Source organism: Diplotaxodon limnothrissa, linkage group LG1 (genome assembly GCF_057381915.1).
Source record: "Diplotaxodon limnothrissa isolate DT_005_m linkage group LG1, D_limnothrissa_male_GT1.1, whole genome shotgun sequence".
Classification (NCBI taxonomy): domain Eukaryota; kingdom Metazoa; phylum Chordata; class Actinopteri; order Cichliformes; family Cichlidae; genus Diplotaxodon; species Diplotaxodon limnothrissa.
In genome coordinates, this window is record NC_140596.1 from 8,108,333 (window position 1) to 8,131,851 (window position 23,519).

Sequence of the window (23,519 nt, forward strand, 5' to 3'; positions counted from 1 at the left end):
TATACCACAAGGAGTCATTAAGCAGTGACTCTGGTAAGTCAAACTGGTGGGTGGAATTTGTTGGAGCACCAGCATGTTCAAATAAAAGAGAACGTGAAGTGATATTTTTGTCGTATAGATATTTTGTCCCATCCTTTTTACATATCTTTGAATCTTGATGTGAATACTTTGCATTGAGACGTATAAACAAATGTTAGTCTTTTTGCAAGAGATGCAAAAAGAATAAAATAAGCATGTAATGAAAACATTGTCTGCCTCGATTGTGTCCTCGCTCAGGGTGAACCTTTTTCAAGGGTGCTGTCAGGGAGTTCTATGAGGAGCTCTATTCTCAAATGAGCTCAGTCAGACAAATTGAAATAGTGTTTGTGAGAAAATTACTTGGAATTATTTGAATTGGAAATTGGCTTTAGTCGTTTTTCATTGTCTAGTGGCTCTTTTTTTTTTACATCATTCTTTGAATAAGGAAGCTAAATGGCAGATTTTTTTTTCTTCTGTGTGTTCGCAATAGCGGATGGAAATGCACAGAAATGCTTAAATGATTTTCACATCCATACACTTTCTTAACTAACTTCGTTGAAGGTTTTAGTGTTGTAGTCCAGATTGGATTATGGGATTATTATCTTGATACTGATAACCTAAAAATATCCCAGCCCTGCCAAAATCACCAACAGCAGGTGTTTCAGAAACATAATGCAATTAAGGTATAGACCTTGTCATGGGAGGAACATAAAGCAGCGTGACATTTATGAGGCTGTCTGTGTTGTAGCCACAACATCCTCCAAATGGTAAATTGCAGATGGAGTCAAAAGATATGGTCTCTTTTTTGCACCTTGTAGAAAGGCAGAGGCTGTGATGAGGTGAAGGGTGAGAGTTGTCTATTGTTTTTGGCTTTCTTGGCCGTCTCGTGCTACTGGTTTGGCTCAGCTCCAGGCTAGAGTGAGGGGGCTAAAAGTGCTAACTGGACCACTGTGTCAAGGCACTTGGGTAAACATTGCAGCTGACTGGGACCTGGCACAAAGCCACGCAGAGTAGAACAAGTTGAAAGAGGTGCAAAAGGGTTTCCTTTCACTGTTGCCTCTCTGCTTTTCAGTCTCCATTCCACTGGCTGCCAAAATCCCATGTAGTTTATAATAGCTTGTGGCCAGATTGTTTTTCAGCCAAGTCTTCAAACACAAGCTTAGTATAATCATGTACTTGTGAGAGGGAGAAAGGAGCAAAAAAAAAAAAAAAAAAAAAACCAGACTCCCATACGCTCAGAAAATGCAATGTGTTCAGACTCCGCCATCCAACATTTACATTCTACGTTCAGGGATTTACATGCCCCAAGTTTCACAGTTCCTGAATCACAATCACCACAAGAAGTGAGCTTTAAGTGGAGTGTCTGTAAAAAAGCCACAGGCTAACCACTGGGTAAATCCTAAATGTTGTAAAGGTTTATGGAAAGTTTCATATTAAAGAAAAAAGAAGCTTGTTTTTTATTATTTATATGAGTTTTGGATATATTATTTGATAGTATCTTGTAGGGCTGTGCGATAGGACCAAAATCTCATATCCCGATATAAGAATTCTATCGTCCCGATAACGATATAAATCACAAAAATGTGACATTTTCTGTAAATTCTGTGAATCTCGGGCAGCTCGTCTTGCGGGAAGTGTTTCCAGCTGCGCGTCATGTACCCTGAGTCGAGTGTTTTAACCGATGCATGAAACGATACATTTTTAGACATAAGTTGTAACGGCCACCGTTTTCTTTGTGAGTATTTATTACACGGCGTGCTGCGGGGAAAAGCCTGTTCTAACGTTTGAGTCTAAGGTTTATTTTTTAGCACCTGGCGGCTCTTTTTAAATTCTCATCCGTAAATAATCTGCTCTTTCACGTGATTCAGTTTATTTTGAAAAGTCTCAACAGGATCTTGAGCTTTATTGTGAAAGGTTAATGTGGAACATAAGCAAGCGGACACGCGATGCTGTTACCGTCGTTGTTGCTAACGACAACGCATAAAAACATGCGCTTGTCCATCTGTAGTGTGGTTATATTAAATATAAGAGAAAGAGAGAACTTTAAGAAATGAATATAGCCACTACAGTGACCATCAAAACGATGAAAAAATATTGCCGTAAAGAGTTTATTTTGTAAACATGTAACAAACGATAGTGGAAAATGAAACGATAGACGTTTTTATATCGTCATCCGATATATATCGTTATATCGAACAGCCCTAGTATCTTGTACAAAACTAAATAATCAAAAAAGAAACTGATAGTATATTTTAAGAAGCGTAATGAAACTTCAAGCTTTCATTATTGTAGAGATTGTAGATTAATGTCAGCAGCATATATATTGTTAGATTCACCAATGAATTGCTTATACTGAATTATATCAGTTGCCAAAAAACCCACCAGGCTCTGACCTGCAGTCGATCTGGTTAATAGACAATCGCTCTGTGAATGGAACTATGGACCACATCAACTTAAGTCGATAATTTCAAAAGCCACGGTAGTAAATGATTAAAGAGTAGCACAGAAAATTAGAATTAGTAACAGCAGGGGCTTCACTGCACCCACATTATTATAAGAAATACGTGTAGTGGCTTTAAGAAACACAAGAAAACTACACCTCCATTGTTCAGTTTCTTCTCAGCCTGTAATGTATGGAGATTTTCTGTTGAGTTCAATTATTAGTCAAAATATAATGTATACTGCTGTCAGTGCCCAGGCATTGATCTTTTCCGAAGAAGCTCTTTTTCTAAAAAAGACAAGCATAAACATGGGACTTTTTTCAATAATGTTTGTCACAGATTTGGGAGTCCCCCCAACCCCCAGTGGAGCCAGCCTAATTAGCCAGCCATCTGGTCAAACAAAGACAACTCAGGTTTTTCCTGCCCTAAATAAATGTGATTAGAAAACCTAAAGAGGCCCTGTGCTTTCAGTAAAATAAGGATGTGTGGAGGCAGACGTTCATAAATTCCAAAAGGATTAAAATATGAAGTGAAATGTAATATTTGCAGACAGTAATTTAAGTTTCTCATTTAGAATTTGGAAATAAGTTGTTGTGAATGCATACTTTAAGTGGGTGCGCATAGATAGAAAATGAAAGTGCAACAATGATGTTTGTGAAAGTTTAGCATGCTTTTCTTTTTCATATATTTGAGGCACTGGCAAAATGTTAATTGATTTCAATATAAAAACTGCACTGTTTTTTTTTTTTTTTTTTTTTTTGCTTTTTTTAAAATTTATGTATTTATTTATCATGTCTTTCAAGCTGTATTTAATCTGCAGTTATGTATACTTTAAGCTGAACACCACTGTAGTAAGTGACCAAATATTTTCCAAAGTGTCTCGAGCTTTTGGTGTTGAGGTTGAAGCTGCGAGGAGGTGGGGGTTTTCTGTTTTTAAATCGGTCAATATTAGTCATCTTTAGGTATAAATATAAATATAATAATTAATATTTAAATACTTATATATTATTTAAGTTCAATTCAGTTTTGTTTGTATCATGCCAGATCACAAGAACAGTTGCCTCAAGGCGATTATCATTACTCCCCATCCATTTGAGAGATGAAGCTACTGCTGTCTAAATGTAGAGCAAGGTTTCAGTTCTTCATCTATAGATTGCCTACCTTGGTGTGGGCAGGTGGTCCTGCAGAAGGCAGTGGGAGGGGAAACGCATAGTTTACAAAACACACAGTTTTTAAGCCGTGTAAACTCTCTATTTGCACATGTTTGCCTAAATACATTTACATCTATTTTTAGTATAAAAAGCAAATAAAAAATTTGGCTCAGATTTAAATATTTAGATAGACTAAGCACAATACTTGCATGCCAAATTTCCCTTTATACCAGCCTGTGCAGAAAAAAAATGAACTTGCACAGGACCTTTTCTAAACTCAGTTTTGTAAGATATGTACAGTGCTGTGAAAAAGTATTTGCCCCTTTCCTTATTTCTTAGTCTTTAGCATATTTGTCGAATTGAAATTTTCAGATCATAAAAAAATTGTAATATTAGACAGAGATGATACACATTATGTAGTAGGACAGCGATCCGAAACACACTAGCAAGCGCACCCCTGAATGGCTAAAATTAAGCTTTTCGAGTGACCTATGTCCAGGCTCACATCAGATTAAGATGCTTTGTCCCGATCTCAAATAGGTTGTTCATGCTCGAAAATCTTCTAATATGGATTAATTAAAACAATTCTGCAAACAAGAATTGGCTAAAACTCCTCCACAGTGATGTGAAAAACACACTGCAAATTATTGCAGTTGCTTGATTGCGATGTTGGCTTTCATGGACGGCACAACCAATTACGGTGTTAGGGAAGTTTAGTTCTAGGTGTATTTTTTCACACATGGCCTTAATAAATGAAATTCTCAAATAAAACAGCTTTTTTCAGGTTATCTGTATCTAGTATTAAAAATGTGTTTAATGATTAGAAACATGCAAGTGTAACAAATGTGCAAAAAACTAAAAGAAAATAAATCAGGAAGGTAGCAAATACTTTTTCATTGCTCTATATATTCTGGTACAACTAAAAACAAACCAACAACAACAACAACAACAAAATTATGTAGGTCCCCTCATGCTGCCCAAACTGCTCTGACCTGTGAAGGTACAGACTCTATGTCTAGAGGTGTCCTTTGGTATCAGACATGATGACAGTCAGAGATCCTTTTAGCCCTAAGTTGGGAATTGGAGCCTCCATGGATTGAACTTGTTTTTTCAAGAGATCAAGACACCAAGTCAACACCTCTTTGTGATATTCCTTAGTCCATTCCTGAACACAAATGTGAATGGGTGCATTATCCTGCTCAAAGTAGCCAGTGCGGTTAGAGAATAACATGTTCATGTTCAAGCGGTGTATGTCTACCATTACTCCATTATCCTGTTCTAATGCCAACATGTCTATTGCGGGTACTTTTAAGTGGTGGACAGGAGATTGCGATGCAAGCTTTTTTACAGTGTTTTGAAGCTCTTCGCTAGTATTAAGGTTTTCATCCATGTGATCTTCTGTGGGAGTGGGCCACAAAGACCACCCATTTCACTCCATGTTTTAAGAGGCCTAGTGTGCTGATGATGGAATCAGTTGTTGTCATTCATTTACTTGCCACTTTTGGTAGCTGCTAATTATTGCAGACAGGTAACAACATCTGTCTTTTTGGAGATGCTCTAACTGGTTGTCAGTCCATTGCCACCCTGAGATCCATGCACTTATTCATTTCCCTGCTGCCAAACCATCAACTTCAAGAACTGATTATTAACTTGACATTGACAGTTGTCTTAATGTTATGGCTCATCAATGCATATGCTAAATGTATGTGGAAGCAGGTGTGGCTAAATGCAAGTTAAGCTGTTTGATCCCGATGGCCTGCCAATGACTTACATAGATGCTCGTCTGCTTTGGGTGTGTCTTCGTGTGATTTGTTGAATAAGAAATAGTTTCAAGTGCTTTGTAGAACCATTATGGTTATAAGTTCAAGCCATTTCCACTATATCTTAATGTATAAATGGTGACTGAGTAATGACAAGTAAGAATCTGGTTGATCAAGAAGTGTGAACAACATTATTCTATAGGTATTTGCAGTATTCTGCAAAGCACAATTGATCCCAATGAACAACCACGATATGGCATTTCTGGAAGAGTATGTTTTGTTACAAAGATAGCTTTCTCATTATTAAACTGTCAACAGACACTTTGATTTTTTTTTAGTTTTGATTTGGTAGTTTCCACAGTTACTGTGAGTTTTAGTGTTTGTTCGTTTCAAGGTTTTGGTCGTTTCAGCTATTCTCTGCACCCAGTAAAGATGTAGCATATTGACGGGCTGTGGAGATGAGCTCCAGATGCGTGACGATTGCAACATCTCGGCCCCGATCCCCAGGGGGTGCTGGCCTGTCAGCGGTGGAATGCCCCTGCACACTTAACGCTAGCTGAGAGGAAACAGATCCCTTTGGTTCGGAAGAGAGCGATCACATCCTATCGATTAGACTCTACATAAAGCTGTGAATTGGGCTTATGGTTTTAACATTTGATAGTGCAAATTCAGAGAGGCAGTCATAACATTAGCGTCTCAGATAGCGCGCCTACCCCCAGCCCGTATCTGCCCCACTGTTATAAGCCTGACAAAGAAGTAATTTACCCATCTGACTGCAGGCATTGCGACCTTTGTCATTTCACATGTAATTAAATGTGACGTGAAGGTTTTTTACTTGATTGTGAATATATCAAGTTCCTGCCACTGTCAGTATAATGAAAATGTCTATAAAGGCCTATCAGGTGTGTGTGATGTCTCCAGCTGCCATTAACGTGGGGGTGAAGTGGATGCTTGCTCTTTGAAAGATGTGAGATATGCAAGGTATTTTTAACCAAAGCTTTTAACCTAGAAGTAGTAGCTAATAGCTCCTTTAGCCTCAATGCAGTGCTATGGCTTCTCGCTTAAAGAGTCGCCAGTGACACGTGGAGTCAAAATATACATTTATTATCCAGCCATTAGCTTTCAAGCTCTTCGAGAATCTTCATACTCTTGTGTCATTGTCATATAATCTAATATCTATCAAGTATGATAGAGGAAGCAAAGGGGATAGGCACCAAGGGGCCAATGTTTTACCTTAAAGTTAAGTTTTAATTATAAACACTATGGTAAGGAGTTAAAGTATGAAGTACTGTATGTGATTGACTAAAATGTTTGCCTGTGAAAGGGTCTTTGAACCAATGAGTGTGAACTTCTGGCCACACCACCCTACAAACGTTGCATTTGTGTGAGGCAGCGAGAGGGGCCAGCTATGTGATGGGGGATGGGGCCTCTGCCTGTGGAATGTGGTGTCTTGGTGAAAGGGCTGGAGCTGAACAAATGCAGTTTATTTGGCAAACCAGACCTGCTGGTCACCAACAGACATGTTTACCCAAGGACTAAATAGGGAGATTCACCTCTCTCCTCATGTCTATCTTTTTTGGTTCGAGTGCAGCCACTTTCTCACACTCTCTGGCTTTAAAATTGTACAAATGCATCGATCCATCTGGACGTTTGTTTTTCCCATCTGTGTGCCTGACTACCTGTCTATCTTTGTCTTTCTATCCATTACCTTTCACCCCCCACACCTTTCTTTTTCTCTGTTTCTCTTTTTCAGCTTTGTAATTGGAGTGATTAATGGAGGGAGGGGTGGTCTTGCCTGAAGGCCTGTTTTTCAGTGGCTTATTCAAAGGTGCAGCACCGCTGAGGCCAGGGCAGGTAGCAACACGTTCTGCCCCTGGACGTTTAGCCCCTTGTCCCCGCCACTTTGTCTGTTCCCTTAAAAGCCAGAAATCTCTCAAACATGACTGGACACTCAGAGGCAGGCACGCCCCTGGGTCCTGTTCTCTGCTGCCGGTCTGCTCTCATGTGATTTGTGACCTTTTTTATGCTCCATAATAATTCTTAATGAGAGCACAGAGTAAGGAGTGGATCTGGCCGTAAGCAAGAATTTTACCATATGTTCCCGAGTGGCAGTGAGATTTACTTACATCTTGTCACACATGGGATCACGATTAGCCCTTTGTTGGCGGTGGTGTATGACCAGCTCACCATGAGATTATTTTCAGTAATTAGGAGATAAAGGACGCCATCCACTCAGCTCAACTTCCCATGCACCCACCACTCGCCCTCCACCCCCTCCTGATAGACAGTGCCCCAATAAATGATTCCTGGAGTCCTACAGAGGGATCAAGACCCCAATTATTTGATTAGGATTAGAGATGTCTGCCCCCGACATTGTTCGTTATTACTGCCATGCTGAGAGGAAGCACATTCACTTTCTTTGAGATCGTGAAGGCAAATTGGCAGATGGGCTAATTGATGGCTAGGCTTTTATTCTCTAGTAAATGTAGAAAACTAGGGATGCACCAGTTATCAACATACTTTTTTTTTTTAGTTTGTTTGCCTTTTTGACACCGATAGAATAAATAAATAAATCTTTCAAAAATAAATTTAAAGCTCTTTGTGACTATTTTTGTTTTGGGACACTGTGCAAAACAAAACTGTTGTGATACTACAAATAGACATCAGCAATTGTCATCTTATTTGGGAGAAAATAAACAACTGTAAATGTAATCTTCTTTATTCTCATGTCCAGTTTATTACAGAAATATAAACACGTGCTTGTATTTACTTATTTCAGATCTGCACGTTGCATTGTTACCAGCTTTTTAATAGCAGACAATGAATAATATTACTGGCCATTTCAGTCAACTATCCAAAAAATCAGGTTTAACAACAAAGCAGGCCTGTAGCCTCTTTCGTGGGTACTTCCCATTTATCACTATTGTTGGCTGCAATCCAGATATGTGCTGGAGGCCTTGATTGTGATTAAATTACTGCTGCCGTGTCTGTTTAAAAGATTTTCTTTGCTGAACTGTTTTGACAGGCAGCAATTTGGCTAAAAAAGATTAGTCCGGGAATGAGATGTTAAGAGTACCTGTGGGATGAGAGGGGCTCTCCTGTTATTGTGAGATCCTGTTTCTGGTGTACAGGAATGTTGGTGAATTTAAAGCCAACCTCCCTCCTATCTGTTCTGGCAGAGCTCGCACTGAACTTTCTGTTGCCCTTCATTTAGTGCCTGCGGTTGCTATAGGGATTTTGCTTGTATGAGCATGTATTTTGTTTTCATTGAGGTTAGGTGTGGCTGCCTTACATTGTTTATTTTAGTAAAACAGCAATTTGATGAGGGTCCTCTTTGAAAACCTGTGCCGTGTTACTTAAAGTAAGGTTGCGTTGATGAAGGTGCAGAGGAAGGTTAACTCTGGGAGCAGTGATCTTGCCCTCGTCTCAGTCTCTCTGGCTTGGCGGTAGATGACTGAGGATGATGAGTATTGACTTATGCTGTGAGATTGCGTCCGGAGGGGGCTGGGGACTTCCCTGTGTTTGCACATCCAGGGCTATTGATTTGGACTGCCTGTTCAATGGCTGCGGCCCAGGGGACTTGGTTTGCAATGTTCAGCTGTGTAGGGTGCGACACAGGGCTGTAACGGTGCGTGAATAAGGAAGACGGGGGTTATGGGTATGTCTCAGGGCTAACAGGGTTCTAATATGGCACAGACATGCGCCTCTTGTCATTAGCCTTTGTTTAGTCTACAGGGTCACTCTTGCAGTCTGCAGAACAACAACTATTTTGTACTCCATGCTTTAGATGAGCTTGCTTTTACTCCCATCCCAACAGTCATCAACCTGTTATCTATAGTATGAAAACGACCTACTTCCCTCAGGTGCAGTACTGCTTACAGGCTATTCAAATGGATGCTAATCTGTTTTAAAAAACAAATGTGGAAGTTTTCTTAGTCTATTTTTCCTCCCAGCTGCTTTTAATATCTTAAAACAATTCCCAACTAGTTGAAAAGTGATTATTTTCTAAGCTGAGTGGTTGGTATTTGAGTCTCCTCCATCTGCCTTCATCAGGAGTGAAGGCAAATCACATGATGCTTTTATTAAGAGCAAGCCTCTTCATCTAATAACAGCACCGCTATCAAATTGGAGAAGTGCTGTCAACATCCTGAGCAATCAATGCCATCCATCCCCCTCTCCCCAAGCAGCAGCCATTAACCCTTCTTGTTCCGGCATGCCTGGCCTCACTAAAATGGTGGCTCTTCCTCAGACATCTTTCTATAATGGCTGAGTAGAATTACCTCCAAGCTATTCACCAACATTCAAGTATGAGTGCGTGCTGTGTTGTTTGTCCAGTGCAGGGTGATTCAAAGAATGTCGGCTTGTTAAAGGTTGTGCACTGAAATGTGTGGCAGTAATGTTGCACAAATGCACACTGCATTTGTCTGCATTTTTATTTTATTTTTTGCCAAAATTGCATGTTTTACTCAAGGACCAGCAGATTAACGCTATCTCTGTCAGTGCCTACCTTTTTCTTTCTTTCTTTTTACTGAGATGATTTAACAAAAACTGCATAATTAAATATTAGCTTTAGCTTTATAGTGGAGCCTGGTTTTTATTCACCTGTGTGCTACAAAGTCTTTAAAGTCAATCTATGAAAATGTTCATCATCTCTGGGAAGCTTTGGCCCCCATTTAGAAACGATTTCTATGGGGAGAACTTGTCCAGGCACAGAGGTGTGATCTGTATGTCAACGTGTGCACAGATTTTCCTTCATCCCCCTGTGGGATGACAAACTCCTGCACACTAATGGTCATCTACCTTATTCTTATCCCTGATTTGGCGCTGTGCCAGTCAGTCACGTATGGCCGTAATGTGATTAGGCCACCCACAGCCTGTCCAGTAAACCTGCTAAGAGCATGTGAGAAACGGCGAGAGAACACAGGCTGTTTAAACATATGAAGGCTTCTGTTTATCTTCCACCCAACACACACACACACACACACACACACACGTATAGACATCCGCATGTGTAACTAGTACAAATGCATAGACACACACACATACACGTGCCATACCTGGAAAAGATATATAATATCATTTGACCCTAATTGAAATATTAGCTCACATAAATATACTCTGGCCATAAGTTCAAAATGTAAAAACTGTCTAGAATCTATACTGCACTAAAAAAGTTACTTGAAGTATAGGTGCTAATGTAAAGACACATGTTTCCAGCAGTTCATTGAAGCAATTACAAATTATATCAGACAAGCCAGGCCTTGTATATGACTGCCATAAATATAAGCAGGGTGTGGGAATCGCTTTCTTTAAGAACTGCTTTCTGGGTTGAGCACTGAAAGTGATGTAGGGTATGAATCGACTTATCATAAGGAGTGTTTCCAACATTTCACTATCCACTCTAGCATTTAAAACAACAACAACATAGTGTTAACATTCCTCAGCTGACCAAGGTCTCAATTCAAGAGCCAACATGTCTATTCAGGGTTAATCGCTTCCATCTTACAATTACTGTGCTTTTTTTGACCCAACTGAAGAAGCAGAGGGTCTTCTATAGAGCCATCTGAACGTATTCACATTCTTACAAGTGGCAGCTGAATTTACACTCTAAGACTTAATTATAGGGAATCTGTCATAGTAGAGCCTGAGCTCGGCACTCATTTTTAGGGAGTAAAATATCCAGCTATTGATTTTTTTTTTTTTACCATATACAAAAAGATAGTGTGACACTATTTTCCATTTTTTGTTATGTCACATTTTAATACATTTTCCAATAATGTTTAAATAATTAGGAACCTAACATGAAAACAGGGGAGTGTCACTATGTACGTTTGTGTGCTGCAGGCATCACTGAGGGTTAGAATATTTCCAATGACTAATTTAATAGTGTTAATCATTTCAATCATTTCAAACCATTAATCACATTCTTCAAGAAGTAGCTTTCTTTTCCTTACTATTTTCTTTTTCTTTTTCTTGCTTGTATGCTTGCTGATTCTGACGCTGGGTACAACTGTTCATTTTCAAAGTGCTGATGAGCTATGCTGTTTCTATGGCTGTGAACTGTCTTACTTTCCGCCTTGCTTGTTTACAGCTTCCTGGCTCAGATAGAAAGAAGAAATTTTCTGTTGAAAACTAGTGAGGGAAGCAACATTTAGGCTTCTGTTCAGCATGCCACATTCATCCCTAGTTAAGAGTAGTTTCCTTCATTCAGTTTTCACTTCATTCATCACTGTAGATTAGAGTCAAAGCTACTCTGATGGATACATTATGTGAGAAGACAGTTTATAATATCATCAGTGCTTATCTTCTGTAATATAATCTGGTGACAAAATGGAAAAAATATTAATATGCAGACATATTGGACAATATATGTGGAAATGGTTATCCGTCAGCCAAAAACTGATATCTTATTTCGCCTCTACTTTGAAGTTGTTGGTTTAAAGACCAAAAAAGTATTGTAAAAACATCAACATTGATCCAGCAAAGTGGTGCAGACATTTCATTTTAGCAGGAAGGCAGTTAGTTGTTGTGGCTTTGGTTAAGATGTCTAGTTGAAGTAACTGATAATACCTTTTAAAGTCGTTGTCTGTTTCATCACATGTTAGTTTGCAGTTAACTGTTTTTATCTTGGCCACCATCTGCTCTTTATCACATCAGCCACTCTACTTTTCCTTTATTGCAGCTGAAGAGGAAAAACTGAAGGTCGTGGTTTAGAGCAGGAAAGCACTCCACAGTTGCAGTAGTCTAATGTGTGTGTTTGTGTCGGTTTTAAATGTGTGCTTGTATTGTGTGTTTTTAAATTAAAAACAAAAAACAACAACATATAAACTTTAAAGTAGTCACATTATTACATTTCTCCTCATCTTTCACCTTTGTTTACAACAGTGAAACTGTAATTACCCTTTATGCTCGTTGTTCTCAGCCTCATAAACAACACCACAAAAAGTTAAATTTACATCAACTGGCATAAGCTGCACTTTGGTGTGTTTTTGGCCGCTCGTACGCATCTCAGTTTTTGAAACCTTGCTTAAACAGTGACTAGTTTTGCTGCCATTTTAAGGATATTTCAGTACAGAAGCTCAGAGATTCAGATGTACAGCGGTTTTCATTTTGACAGCAAATTTTGTTTTAGTTTCAGTCATAGTCTTTTGACTAAAATGCCATTTAGTTTTAGTCATAATTTAGACATTTATTCTGATATTTAGTCAGAAATAAGCCTAATTATCATAAGATTATCACAGACTAAATCCAAAGTTGATTCAGCTCACTAAAGTCTCAAGTGTAAAAGTTTGCCATGTTTTTTCCAGGGAGAGTTGTTCCACGCGTTTTACAAAGCGTCTTATTTTCCTTGACATCAAATGTTGAACGTGTCCATGTGTCTACTCTTCTCTTCCTCCCAAATCTTGACATTCTTGAAATTTTGTCACGTTTTCATGAGAAACTGAGAGCATGCGAGCTCCCCCCTCACTACCTGTCTTTGCGGCAGCAGCTCAAATGTGCGCATCTAACCTTACTGCACAAGGAGATTACTTCTGATTGGATCACCTCAAAACTCCTCCTGCCTTTTTACACAACTTAATTAGTTCTGATTTGATCATTGAATCGCATTTTCATCTTGTTTTTATTTGCTGATGAAAATGCCAGTACATTTCATCGTATTTATCATCCTCTTGCATTAGTTTTTATTTAGTTATTGTCTCGCTTTCGTCAGGAAAAAAGGTATTAGATGAAAATATGCAGAAAATTATTGATCCATGAAATTAATACTGTTGTACAGAGAGATGAGACTTTCTGGAAATAATTTCTGTTTCGTTGTTTCTGGTTTTGACGTCTTCTCTTCCTGTACCTCTTGTTGTGGAGGTTTTGATGTGGAGTTTTTGTTTTTGCTGACAATGGTTATTCAGGAGAACACTGCAGAGAGTACTGACACCCTCAGCGCTGGTATAAATGGTACAAAGCGACACTGTTGTCGCTGTTTGCACGCAACATGAACAATGCGGTGAGAATAATAGGCCTAAGGCATAGAGAAGGTATATGTGTGGGCAACTAGGTGGGAATGAAATGTTAATAACCACTGGTCTGCAAATACATCTTTAGTAAATTCTTAGATATTAGATGTTACTCCTTTCACTGAACGAGGAATAGATAATTAGACAAAGTAATAGAAGATCTGGTGCCTCTTGTTGTATTGTCTGAAAGATTAGAAAAAGTATGTCAACTGTAGAAAGCATTTTCTTTAATATTATTATATTCGTCTTTTAGATATGGGACTAGATGTACTCACAAGTGAGGATATAGCAGTAAGCCTTTCATTGACTGGACACTGGTGTTCTGTCACTTTAGACCTTTGTTCCAGGCTAACATCAGGAACACCTTGACCCCTGCACTCCCATGACAGAAGTGTCACTCAGGGAAGTGTGATGTTTGTATGCGTGCCTGCAACCCATACGCTACAGTCTGCTTCTTTTGTTTTAACATCTAACACTGATGAACTGGGAGCTAATTGTAATGTTGCAAGTCCCAAAATAATTTACTTTGAATAAGAGCACCTGTTAAATAGTAAGAATTTTTGGACTATGAATCAATAAACAAACACTTTGTGTCCTCTCAGTGCAGAAACGTAACCATCTTGATCTTGAAATATTGAACTCGGGGTCACAGAATGGGGAACATCCTGTTTGTATAAAAGGTGCTGCCAGCAGTTTTTTCCTAACCATGTAGAACTACATATGGCTGCAATGTGAATTATCTTCCCTTATAATCATTTATAATGGTTAAAGTTTAACAGACGTGGTCAATTGTGAGCAAAGGTCTATAGGCCCTTCAGATGTACCATAACTTATGTTTACTTTTACATGATATGTTAATCTGGATCACATATAAGAGATTGTATAATATAGGAAGCTGTTTTTGATGATGAAAAAGGTTTTGTTGTGCACACATTTTCAATACAACACTTCACAGTCTGTGAAGTCCAGTAGGATAACGTAGTGTTGATTTTTTTTTTTTTTTTTTAAGTTTTGAACATTGAACTTTAGAACTATACGTTTTTTACACAGGGGAAGCATTTTCGAACAAACCCTTTTATGGTTGCTCAAGGAAAAGAAAACATTTTATCACATGTCGTCATTGCCCCTGTTAACAGCATTGCAGCATTGGATAGTTTGTGCTTGTGGTGTGGTGCAGACCATGTTTGCCCTTCTAAATAGCAGATGTCTCATTTTGTCTTCATGCTTTTGCCTTGAAACCCACCATTTGCAGTAGGTTTTCAACTTGATGGCTGATGGTATTTGTATAGGGAGCAATTGTTGACAACCGTTACACATACTGAGAGTGAGAGGGTGAAAATGACTTGCTCTCAGGGGCCTTGACAACCTTTGCCCCCCTGGCTCTTGTTTCAGGCCCTGTAATTGCCACTGACCAATGGGCTCCTGGTTGAAACTAGACTCCAGGCTGCAGCTATTAACGTCCCCCTCCAAACGGATCTTGTTTTGATTCCTGATGCTTTTATAGGTTTTGTCTTTAGGAGACATTCCTGGTCGGCACATACCGTGCACCCCTTTCTGCCCTTATTTTCCTTCCTTCCCGTCTTGTGGGGCCATTGGCCCCCCCTTCCTGCACTCACAAACATACACATAGCCTTGATCAGCTTTTGCGTTTGTGTGTATGTGTGTGAGAGTGTACGTGTGTGTGTGTGTGTGTGTATGTGTGGGCGCCAAGGCTGCTGACCAGCCCACCCTTCTCTGGCCCCTCCTGACTGCCATCTACACTCCATGAACTTGGCCACCCGTCACAGCTGCGTTAAGATTGAAGGATGGGGGGCCCTTGTATCCAGCTGGGTCGGAAGACATTGTTGGGGGCAGGGCAGGCCCAGATGCAGATGGTTTAGGTCAAATGGAGATGTTTGAGGATGAAGGGGGAGGGGGGATTTAGGAGCTCAGAGGTACCATAACTCCAGAGGTTACTACTTCAACCCCTGGACTATGCACCCTTAGTCTTTGAGTATATATTTGTTTTGATAAGTGTGTATTGCAGATTGTACTTTGTCCTATCTAGCTTAGCGAATGCGCCACTTTTAAAGCTTGTTGCAAACTATTTGAAGGGAATTCAGGCTTAACTTAATAAATGTTTGGTGTAACAACAGATGAATACATTTTTTTTTCATGGAAATGAGTCAGTTTTCTAAAAATAATAAATTTGTATATACATTAGTGTTGCAGTATATGTTTTTGCTTGATTAAACAAATGTTAAACTGGAAGAATGTGGGTTCAATGGGAAGCATTCACATTTACGGCAAAGTTCTTTATGTTATGGACTCCTTGGCAAGGGTTTGAGTCCAACACAGAGAGGGTCGTCTCCTCAGCCGATTCAGCACCCACAGACTGGAGCCTTAACATTTTGTCGAAATTTCCCAGTGGAGATGCAGTTAACAATGTGCCTATTTGGGATTGTCAAATCACACATTACCTACTTCTGCCCACCTGAAATTAGTGCAGCTAATTTCTAAGTTTGCTCTACGCAGCCAACTTCCCAACTCACCCAAATGGAGCATTTTCAGTAGTATTTTCAGTAATTTGTATATTTCAGTAGTTAGAATGCATCTGAAGCAGACTGTCTCCTGTTTTGTGTCAAAACTTGAATTACCTAAAGTTATCCAGAGCTGATGTGTGAAAACCTGCTTATTTGTTTGTTTCGTTTTTTTACTGACCTCATCTGTATTTACTCTCATTTGTTGCAGAATGGCAGTGCAGGATGGGCAGATGAGGCTGACAGCAGCAGAGGAAGAGGAGAGGCCTCCAGAGACTTTGCTAAGGTGAAAAACAAAATCAAGGAAAAAAACAAATAAAATCCCAAAAGTTTTGTTACAAAAGTAGCAAAAGGAGCCCTTTATGACAGTTATGTGATAACATACATTCTCATTTCAGTAGCACATGTGGGACATGTATATAGGTCAACCTTTTGAAGTATTATACAATTGCAGAACTATAAAAATGCAGGATCTATGTGTTCCTGAAACTCTAAGCCAGCTTCAAAGAACTAAAAGTGTCGAAGCCTGAAAGATTCATCTGTGCACACCTCAAAGATAACAGTTAGCTGCTGACATGTATGTTTTGTGGTTAAGTGAGATGAAAGCATGTGTTCTAAAAAGAACATTTCAGGGAGAAAAAAGAACAAATGTCTTCCAGACAAACATTATGTATAGAGTATATGAGTCATAACAATGGTGCAATTACAACGTTTTGCAATGCTATTATGAACTATCATCATACAGTCTAACATTAAAAAGAGCAGTAGAGAAAATACATTCAGGATTAAGCACTGGACAATAAACTGTATACTTAAGCACTTTGAGGCGACTGTTGTTGTGATTTGGTGCTATATATAAAATTGAATTGAGTAGACACTGTGGCTGAGCAGCCACACAGCTCTACTTTTAGCAAACAGTACCCTAATAACGTTCTATTTTTCTTTACAGCTGTATGAGCTTGATAATGACCCAAAAAGAAAAGAGTTTTTGGATGATCTCTTTGCCTTCATGCAAAAAAGAGGTAAGCATACAAAAATATTATTTTACTAATATCAGATCCTGTGGCTTGGCATGTACTGGATGGAGCATTGAATTGGAGGTTTATTCGGGACCTAGATAACTTTTAGACTTTAAGGAAGACTACAAGTTATCATCATTATACTTCAAAGTTATAATATTTTCTGAGATGGAAATTATTATATTGTTGCATTCCTACTCTCAAAACATGTAGGGTGCTTTAAACTTTAACTTTCAGTGTGACTCTATGGGAATTGCCACAGATGTGTTACTAAAGTTAATTTCTTTTTTTAGAGAGCACCAGGAATTTCAGTGTTGATTGAGCAATGTCACACCTGCAGCACAAATAGATTACTTCTTCATACAATTGCTAGAAGCCATACAAAATCAACGAGGATGAAAGTACATACAGAATGTAACTCCTTGTCTGATGCCAGTGAAACATGTTTTGCCACTAAACAACTCACACACTGGCTGAGAAATACTTCATTAATTCCCCTCTCAAGCATAAAGGCCATAAGGTATCAGCAGGTAAGATCTGCCTCAGCTGATCCTGTGTTTCTGTAGCATCAGAGTCAAGTGGATCTGGCAGTGGCCTAGCTTAGTTGGCCAGCAGGCTTCATGGATCAGCTGACTTTGTGCTGCTTTGACACTGCTTACGAGACCTGTCTGACCAGGGCTGCTAATGCACTTAGGCTTTTATCAGACAAACCTATTGCAAAGCAAATTACACTGCTTGAGCAATACCTCCCAAGGTGAATCACAATGTTATTACAGTGGTGCATACTTCACATTATGTTTTGGCAGGCTGTGATAGGTGATGATAATCTGTGAGTGTGTGTGTGTGTGTGTGTGTGTGTGTGTGGTTCACTTCAATATGTTTTGCTACAGGCTTCAGTGGTCGGTACCGTACATGAGTGAAACTTTATTTGATGCATAGTTTGTTTTGTCGGACTGACAGATGATCACTTTGTGCAATTATTATTTTTTTGGGTAAATGGGCCCGTGTGCATCGACACCTATGTGTATGTACTTGCATATGTGTGTTTACCCACTAAGGTGCACGAGAGCAGCAGCTTCTGAGAGACTGGTTAGGTCTTACCACCCAGAGGTCTTGTTTGGTGGGTGATGAATTAAGCCGAGTAGGAGAGGGAGGGACGGGATCTGTCAAGGCCCTGTTAGCATCTCTGTCCAGTGGCAGACGCTGGGAGTGGCTGCCTGACCCTTTACTCACGCTGGTCAGATGGAGAAATCCATCAAGCTGACTAAATCGCCACCTGACAGCAGATAACTAGCTGATTACAGTGTCACATTATTTTTCATGCAGTTTGAAACGAGTCAGCACAAACATTGAGTGAATAATAACACTGATTTAAAACAAACAAATTAACATGTAACTTGTAAATTATATTGCCATAAAGTAAATTAGGACAAAGCACAGTCCTGGTAACTCTTTGGTGTTTAACTTGTTTAACTGAATTACATTTCCAAAGAGAATTATCGTGAGTGTAACTGGAATCGGCTTACGCGTTTCAGGTTCCCATGTCAACATTAATACAGGTGATCAATATTGAGTCCAAGAGTCAGTGCTAGTTGTTGCAGTTATCACTAAATTTCCAGAGTGCTCATCTACAAGAGAAAGATACTGAAAAGACAAAGGAAAGATATTGTGAGATTAAAAAGTATTATTTATTTGAATAGTTTTATTTTACAGTTACAAGTGCAAAGTTGAAATCTAAATATCCATGGCTGCACAGTGCTTTAAATATAGATGCAGGATATGATATTAGAGACTTGATGAAACCATTGTACAAGAGAGGGTATAATTTCAGCTAGACTAGAGTGCCGTCTTCACCCCTCCCTTAAGTCAGGAGCCACTTGGCTGACCTATGCTGTCCCTCAAGCCGGAGTCTTAATCATAGGGCATTGCTTGGCTGGATTTCTTTTACACTCAGTGCCAAGAGTAAATGAGATGAAGAGCAAGCCTCTCTAAGCTCTTATTCACGCTACCCTCTAATTTCTGTGCATTGGCTCCTCCCTCCATTTCATTTCATAGATATGTTGTCAAGATTATTGCAGTCCATTTTTTGTAATTAAAGAGCACTTAGGAAGCCTGTTTTGTTTTTTTTCTTTAAATGCAATGTCATTATTTGAGACTTTCTAAGAAGGGCGTAGCAAAGGGAAAATACCTCTTAAATTGAATGAGATTACAAGTGGACTCTGAAAAATGAGGCAGAGTGTGAGGTTAAGTTAAATCCAGTGGAAACTCTGGCGAGAGTGAGACAAATGGTGAAGTGCTTTTCCCACCTTGGCGTGGGGCCTCTGAGCCCTGAGAGGGAAGCAAACGGCGGAAGGAAAACTTACGAGGGATTCGCATTTCCTGCCTCTGCTGCTTAAAAACAGGCACATGTGTTTGTGTGTGTGCGTGTCTGTGCGTTAATGCTTGAGGAATTTTACCAGCTGTCCTAAATAGAGTCTGAGTGTAAAGGGAACCCATTGATGGGCTTTGAATCACAGACATGACAGAAGACACACATACAACCCCCCGCCTCTTTTTGTCACAGATGACCACTGTAGGGTCAGAGGAATATTTGTTACATCCATTACTGAACCCAGCCAGCTTTCACCACTGACCTCTGTGCTATTTGTTGCTTGTAAGGAGCTCAGCCTCATTCAGCTGGAGACCCTCATGTATATATTAGTCATTTGCTCCAGGTAGAAACATTAGCTAATGGCCTGACATGTACATGTAAATGCACTAGGGCTGCTCACATAGAAAGAGCGCGGGTGGAGGATATTAGCCAAGATGAGTTACGGTGACATCACTGTTCATTACATCCATTACAGGTTTTCCTGTCTCACCCCCAATTGCTGCAAAGAAAGCTTGGCGGTGGCTTGATGCTTTTAACCACCTCAAAGGTTTCGATTAAGCATATGGGTGATTGTTTGTTTTGGTTTGACACTCGACCGCTTTGTCATTGGGGATGGGGGTTTGGACCAGGAGGTGGGCTTTTGAGAAGGTGGGGGAGCAGGCAGTAAATGAGGCAACAGTTGCTCGATGAAGAAAAAAAAAAAGGGAAGAAACTCAGAGAGTGATGCAGCCAACTGCCTGTCAGTGCTGTCCACTTGAGATGATTAATGGCCACGAGCTGTGATGGACAGAGCCAGAGAGGGAGAGAGAGAGAGGCTCCTGTTCAGTGAAGTCACCAGTCGAGAACCCCTGCCCCGCCCCACAAAGTGTTTTACTCGTTCTCCTCTCACCAGAAAACCACACACATCGTGGTCAGAGATCAAGATCCATCTCAGTGTGACACTCTTAATTGGAAGTGTAGCTTCAGCTTAAGAGGGACCACATGCTGTGCTATCACAGCTTTAGAGTTATTTTAGAGGAAAATCCCAGATTTAGCTCTGTTAATAGTAATAAAATGGTAAGCAGGACTTGTCTGTGTGATTAAATTATAGTCCTGATGTTGTGGCTAGGGGAAGATTTATAGAATGAAATGAAGGGTTCTTATTTAGCTGTAGCTCCACAGTGAATTGCACGAGGAGAGCAGTGTTTGTTCCTTTGAAGCTCCCAGAATTTGCTGCAGGAGACAGAAAAATGGCACTAAAGGGATTTTGATCAAAACAGAGCAAGTCAGCAATTTAGTGACGTAGCATTATTTGCATATTCCTTTACACTCAATTTCTTTTTGACTAAAAAACAAATGTTAAACATGCCTTTGTATTACCTTTTACAAAGCACAGCATTTTTCGCTCCAAGGTTTAGATGGATTTTATTTGAAGTATTTGTGGTGTGGGAACAGTGGCCTCCCAGCAGGACATTAGAGGAAGTTCCCCAACTGTAACCCAGAGACCGAGTGCTCTGTCCGCACCAATTACAGCATGAATGGGCTCTGGGGGATCCACGTATGCATTATATTACTCCCCTGGTCAGCCTCACACTGGCCCTCGTAACAGGCAGCCCCTCTGTACAAACACCACACCACAATAGGAACATTCTCTGGCTCTGTGATATGGACTCGTTTTCCTTTAGTTAACACCCCACAACTTCTGGAAAGTGGCAGCACCTGGTTGGTTTAACAACAAAGTCCAAGGTTTTGTGAGCATATTTGTCCATTTCCGATGAAGTGTTGGGTTATAGTTAAAAGGATTTTTTTTTTCAGGTGGTGGTGGCGGTGGTGAGGTGTAGGGGCAGAACTAGAATCCTGCTAATTGATTTGGCAGGTAAAAGGCTGTAGATGTAAAAGTTTTCATTCATAATTTTGTGATAACCTTGTTTTCCTATTACAGTTATAATCTGAATCATGACAGATCTTCTCCTTAAAGCCTGTGAAGCATGTTTTACACAGAATCCACCAATAAAATAGAAAGAAGAAATGACATTATGTCCTCTCTTTTCATTCCCGTCCTCTTCCTTTGCACCCACTGAATTCTCCTCCCCTCTCTGTTTATTGTGCTACAGTTACAACCGCTGAAACTTGATAACACCATGGGGGATAGGGTTGGAGGGCCGCACTGTGGCCTGCTTGCTTGGTGAGACCGAGGGAAGGAAGGACTGGCTGGATTAAGGGGCCTCCTGTCCTACGCACAATGATTAATGATCTCTAAATAAGTGGAGGCAAGTCTTTTAGATATGGTAACCCTGATAGACATCAGACATGTGACTGTCACATGTCTGATGTCTGTGAAGAGGACAAAAGAAAGGATGAGGGATGAATGTGGCCAACATGGAAGTAAGAGCCGAGTGCAGACGGGGTGCCAGGGTTACTGAGGAGAGGTTAAAGGAGACATCAGGCAGCTTGTATGGGAGAACGCAGTGTTCTTTGATTTCCCTTTCAAAGCACTTTGCCAGTGGTCTGAAACTGACTGAGGTTACCAATCAGACTGAAAGATAATGAGGGAACTGTACAAGAAGATTAGAACTGGTAGTAAAGGGGCCCTTCTCTCAGCATAGGGTGGAAACCCAAATGATACATAGATTCCAACCACCGCTTTCTAATCATTTTCCAAAAGAAGAGATGAAACTCTGCCTTTTGGACACATCCTCCCATGCATTTTTCATCAAAGATTTGGTGGTAACTGCCCTGATACATTTGAGGGTTGAGATTGTCTTTGGTTTGGGCAAACCCCACCCATCCCCTGCCAAATTACAGCCCAGCCTTAAGGGCACAAGCATCTAGAGTGGTTATCCATTTCCTTCAAAACAAAAGGAAATAGTAGTTTTCCTGATGTTTTGCGTGTGGGATGGTTTATTGTGGGAAGCTTAGATTAAAATCTTGTGACTTTTTATTTTTTTTTGTTTTTGCTTCTTTCTTTCCAACTAAGGCTACTCTTTGTGTCCTTTCCTCTCTGTGTTTCTTCATCCCAGCCCCCAATTACTTCCACCCCCTGTTATTTCCTCTGTTCTGTGGCCAGACTATTCCACAGCCCTAGATTGCCACTGTGCTGTCCATCTTTAATTACAACCGTACTGTACTGGGATTTGAGACCCTAAATCGCCATGGTCATATGACCAGGCAAGAGGACAAGTGCAGGCCCTCAAACAGATTCATGCTTCCCAGTGAGGTCATCGGTCAGGGTAAAAATAATACTGGCTGGCTGCTCTGTCCATTCACCCATCTTGTTTTGCACTCACTGAAAAATACTTACAAGTGAATGCTCTTATGGGAAATGGGAAAGTAATAGGGTAGAGGATGTTATTGAATGGAAAAAATAACACGACTTGTGATACAAGTTGAATAAAATAGTAACGGTTTGAAGAAAGAAATTCAGAAAACTGTGGCTGAAAGTGAAACAGCAAGAAATCTGTTCCTCAAACAATGTATGCAATACAGGAACTTAAAATGTAGTATGTATATTCCTGCTTAAAGGAAGTAGGCCGCAGTGTATATTGTAAATTAAGTTAAAGAAACGCAAAGTTAAAAGTAAGAGATTTCAATAATTACAAATGATTTGTGTAAGTTGATTCATAAGCACATTAATAATATTGTGCCAAATCAAGCTTTTCTGTAAATATATGTATGCTTTTAATTTTGTATTTGTGTTCATTGGAAACTTGTTTACTTCATTGTGCTGTTTCATATAAAATATATTTAATCTTTAGGCAATCAAAATGGGGTTTGTGGTTCCATCGTAAAGCTTTCTGCGCACAGAATTCTCCTGTGATCGGCAAATTCCCTAAGCCTCTGCTATCTGTATATCTGCATGTCTTGCTTCTCCATCTGTGTCCTGTGTGTGCTCTTAAAGCAATGTTTCCTGGCCTCCACACCCTTGTGATGGATGGTATGAAATGCATTACAGCCCCCAGAGGAGCCCTACACCCGTACAATAGCCCTGAGCTCACTTCCACTGCAGCTTTGCAGCCTTGCTCCATAAGCCACACAGCAGCAGAGGTCTGAGTGCCTAATGGAAAACAAGACGTTTGATTTGAGGGAAGAAATGGACATGAAACACACAAGTGCTGTTGTCTCTTTGCCAGTGGCGCTTTAGTTGATGTGGTTTATTGTTTGGGGTACATGATTACATAAAGCCAGTGGTTACTTAACAAGTGGTGATATATGAGTGTGAGATGAGTTATCATCATTTGCAGTTAGGCTTAAA

General features: G+C 39.9%; 1 protein-coding gene across 2 annotated transcripts in view; it reads left to right on the forward strand.

Moving 5' to 3' along the window:
* LOC146639358 (AT-rich interactive domain-containing protein 3B) overlaps positions 1-23,519 on the forward strand; it is a 57,034-nt gene that overhangs the window by 14,480 nt on the left and 19,035 nt on the right. For both annotated transcript variants that reach the window (XM_085361739.1, XM_085361788.1), the window contains exons 3-4: positions 16,110-16,184; positions 16,848-16,920. In XM_085361739.1, coding sequence (XP_085217865.1) covers positions 16,110-16,184; positions 16,848-16,920 — 148 coding nt within the window. The remainder of the gene's footprint in view (positions 1-16,109; positions 16,185-16,847; positions 16,921-23,519) is intronic.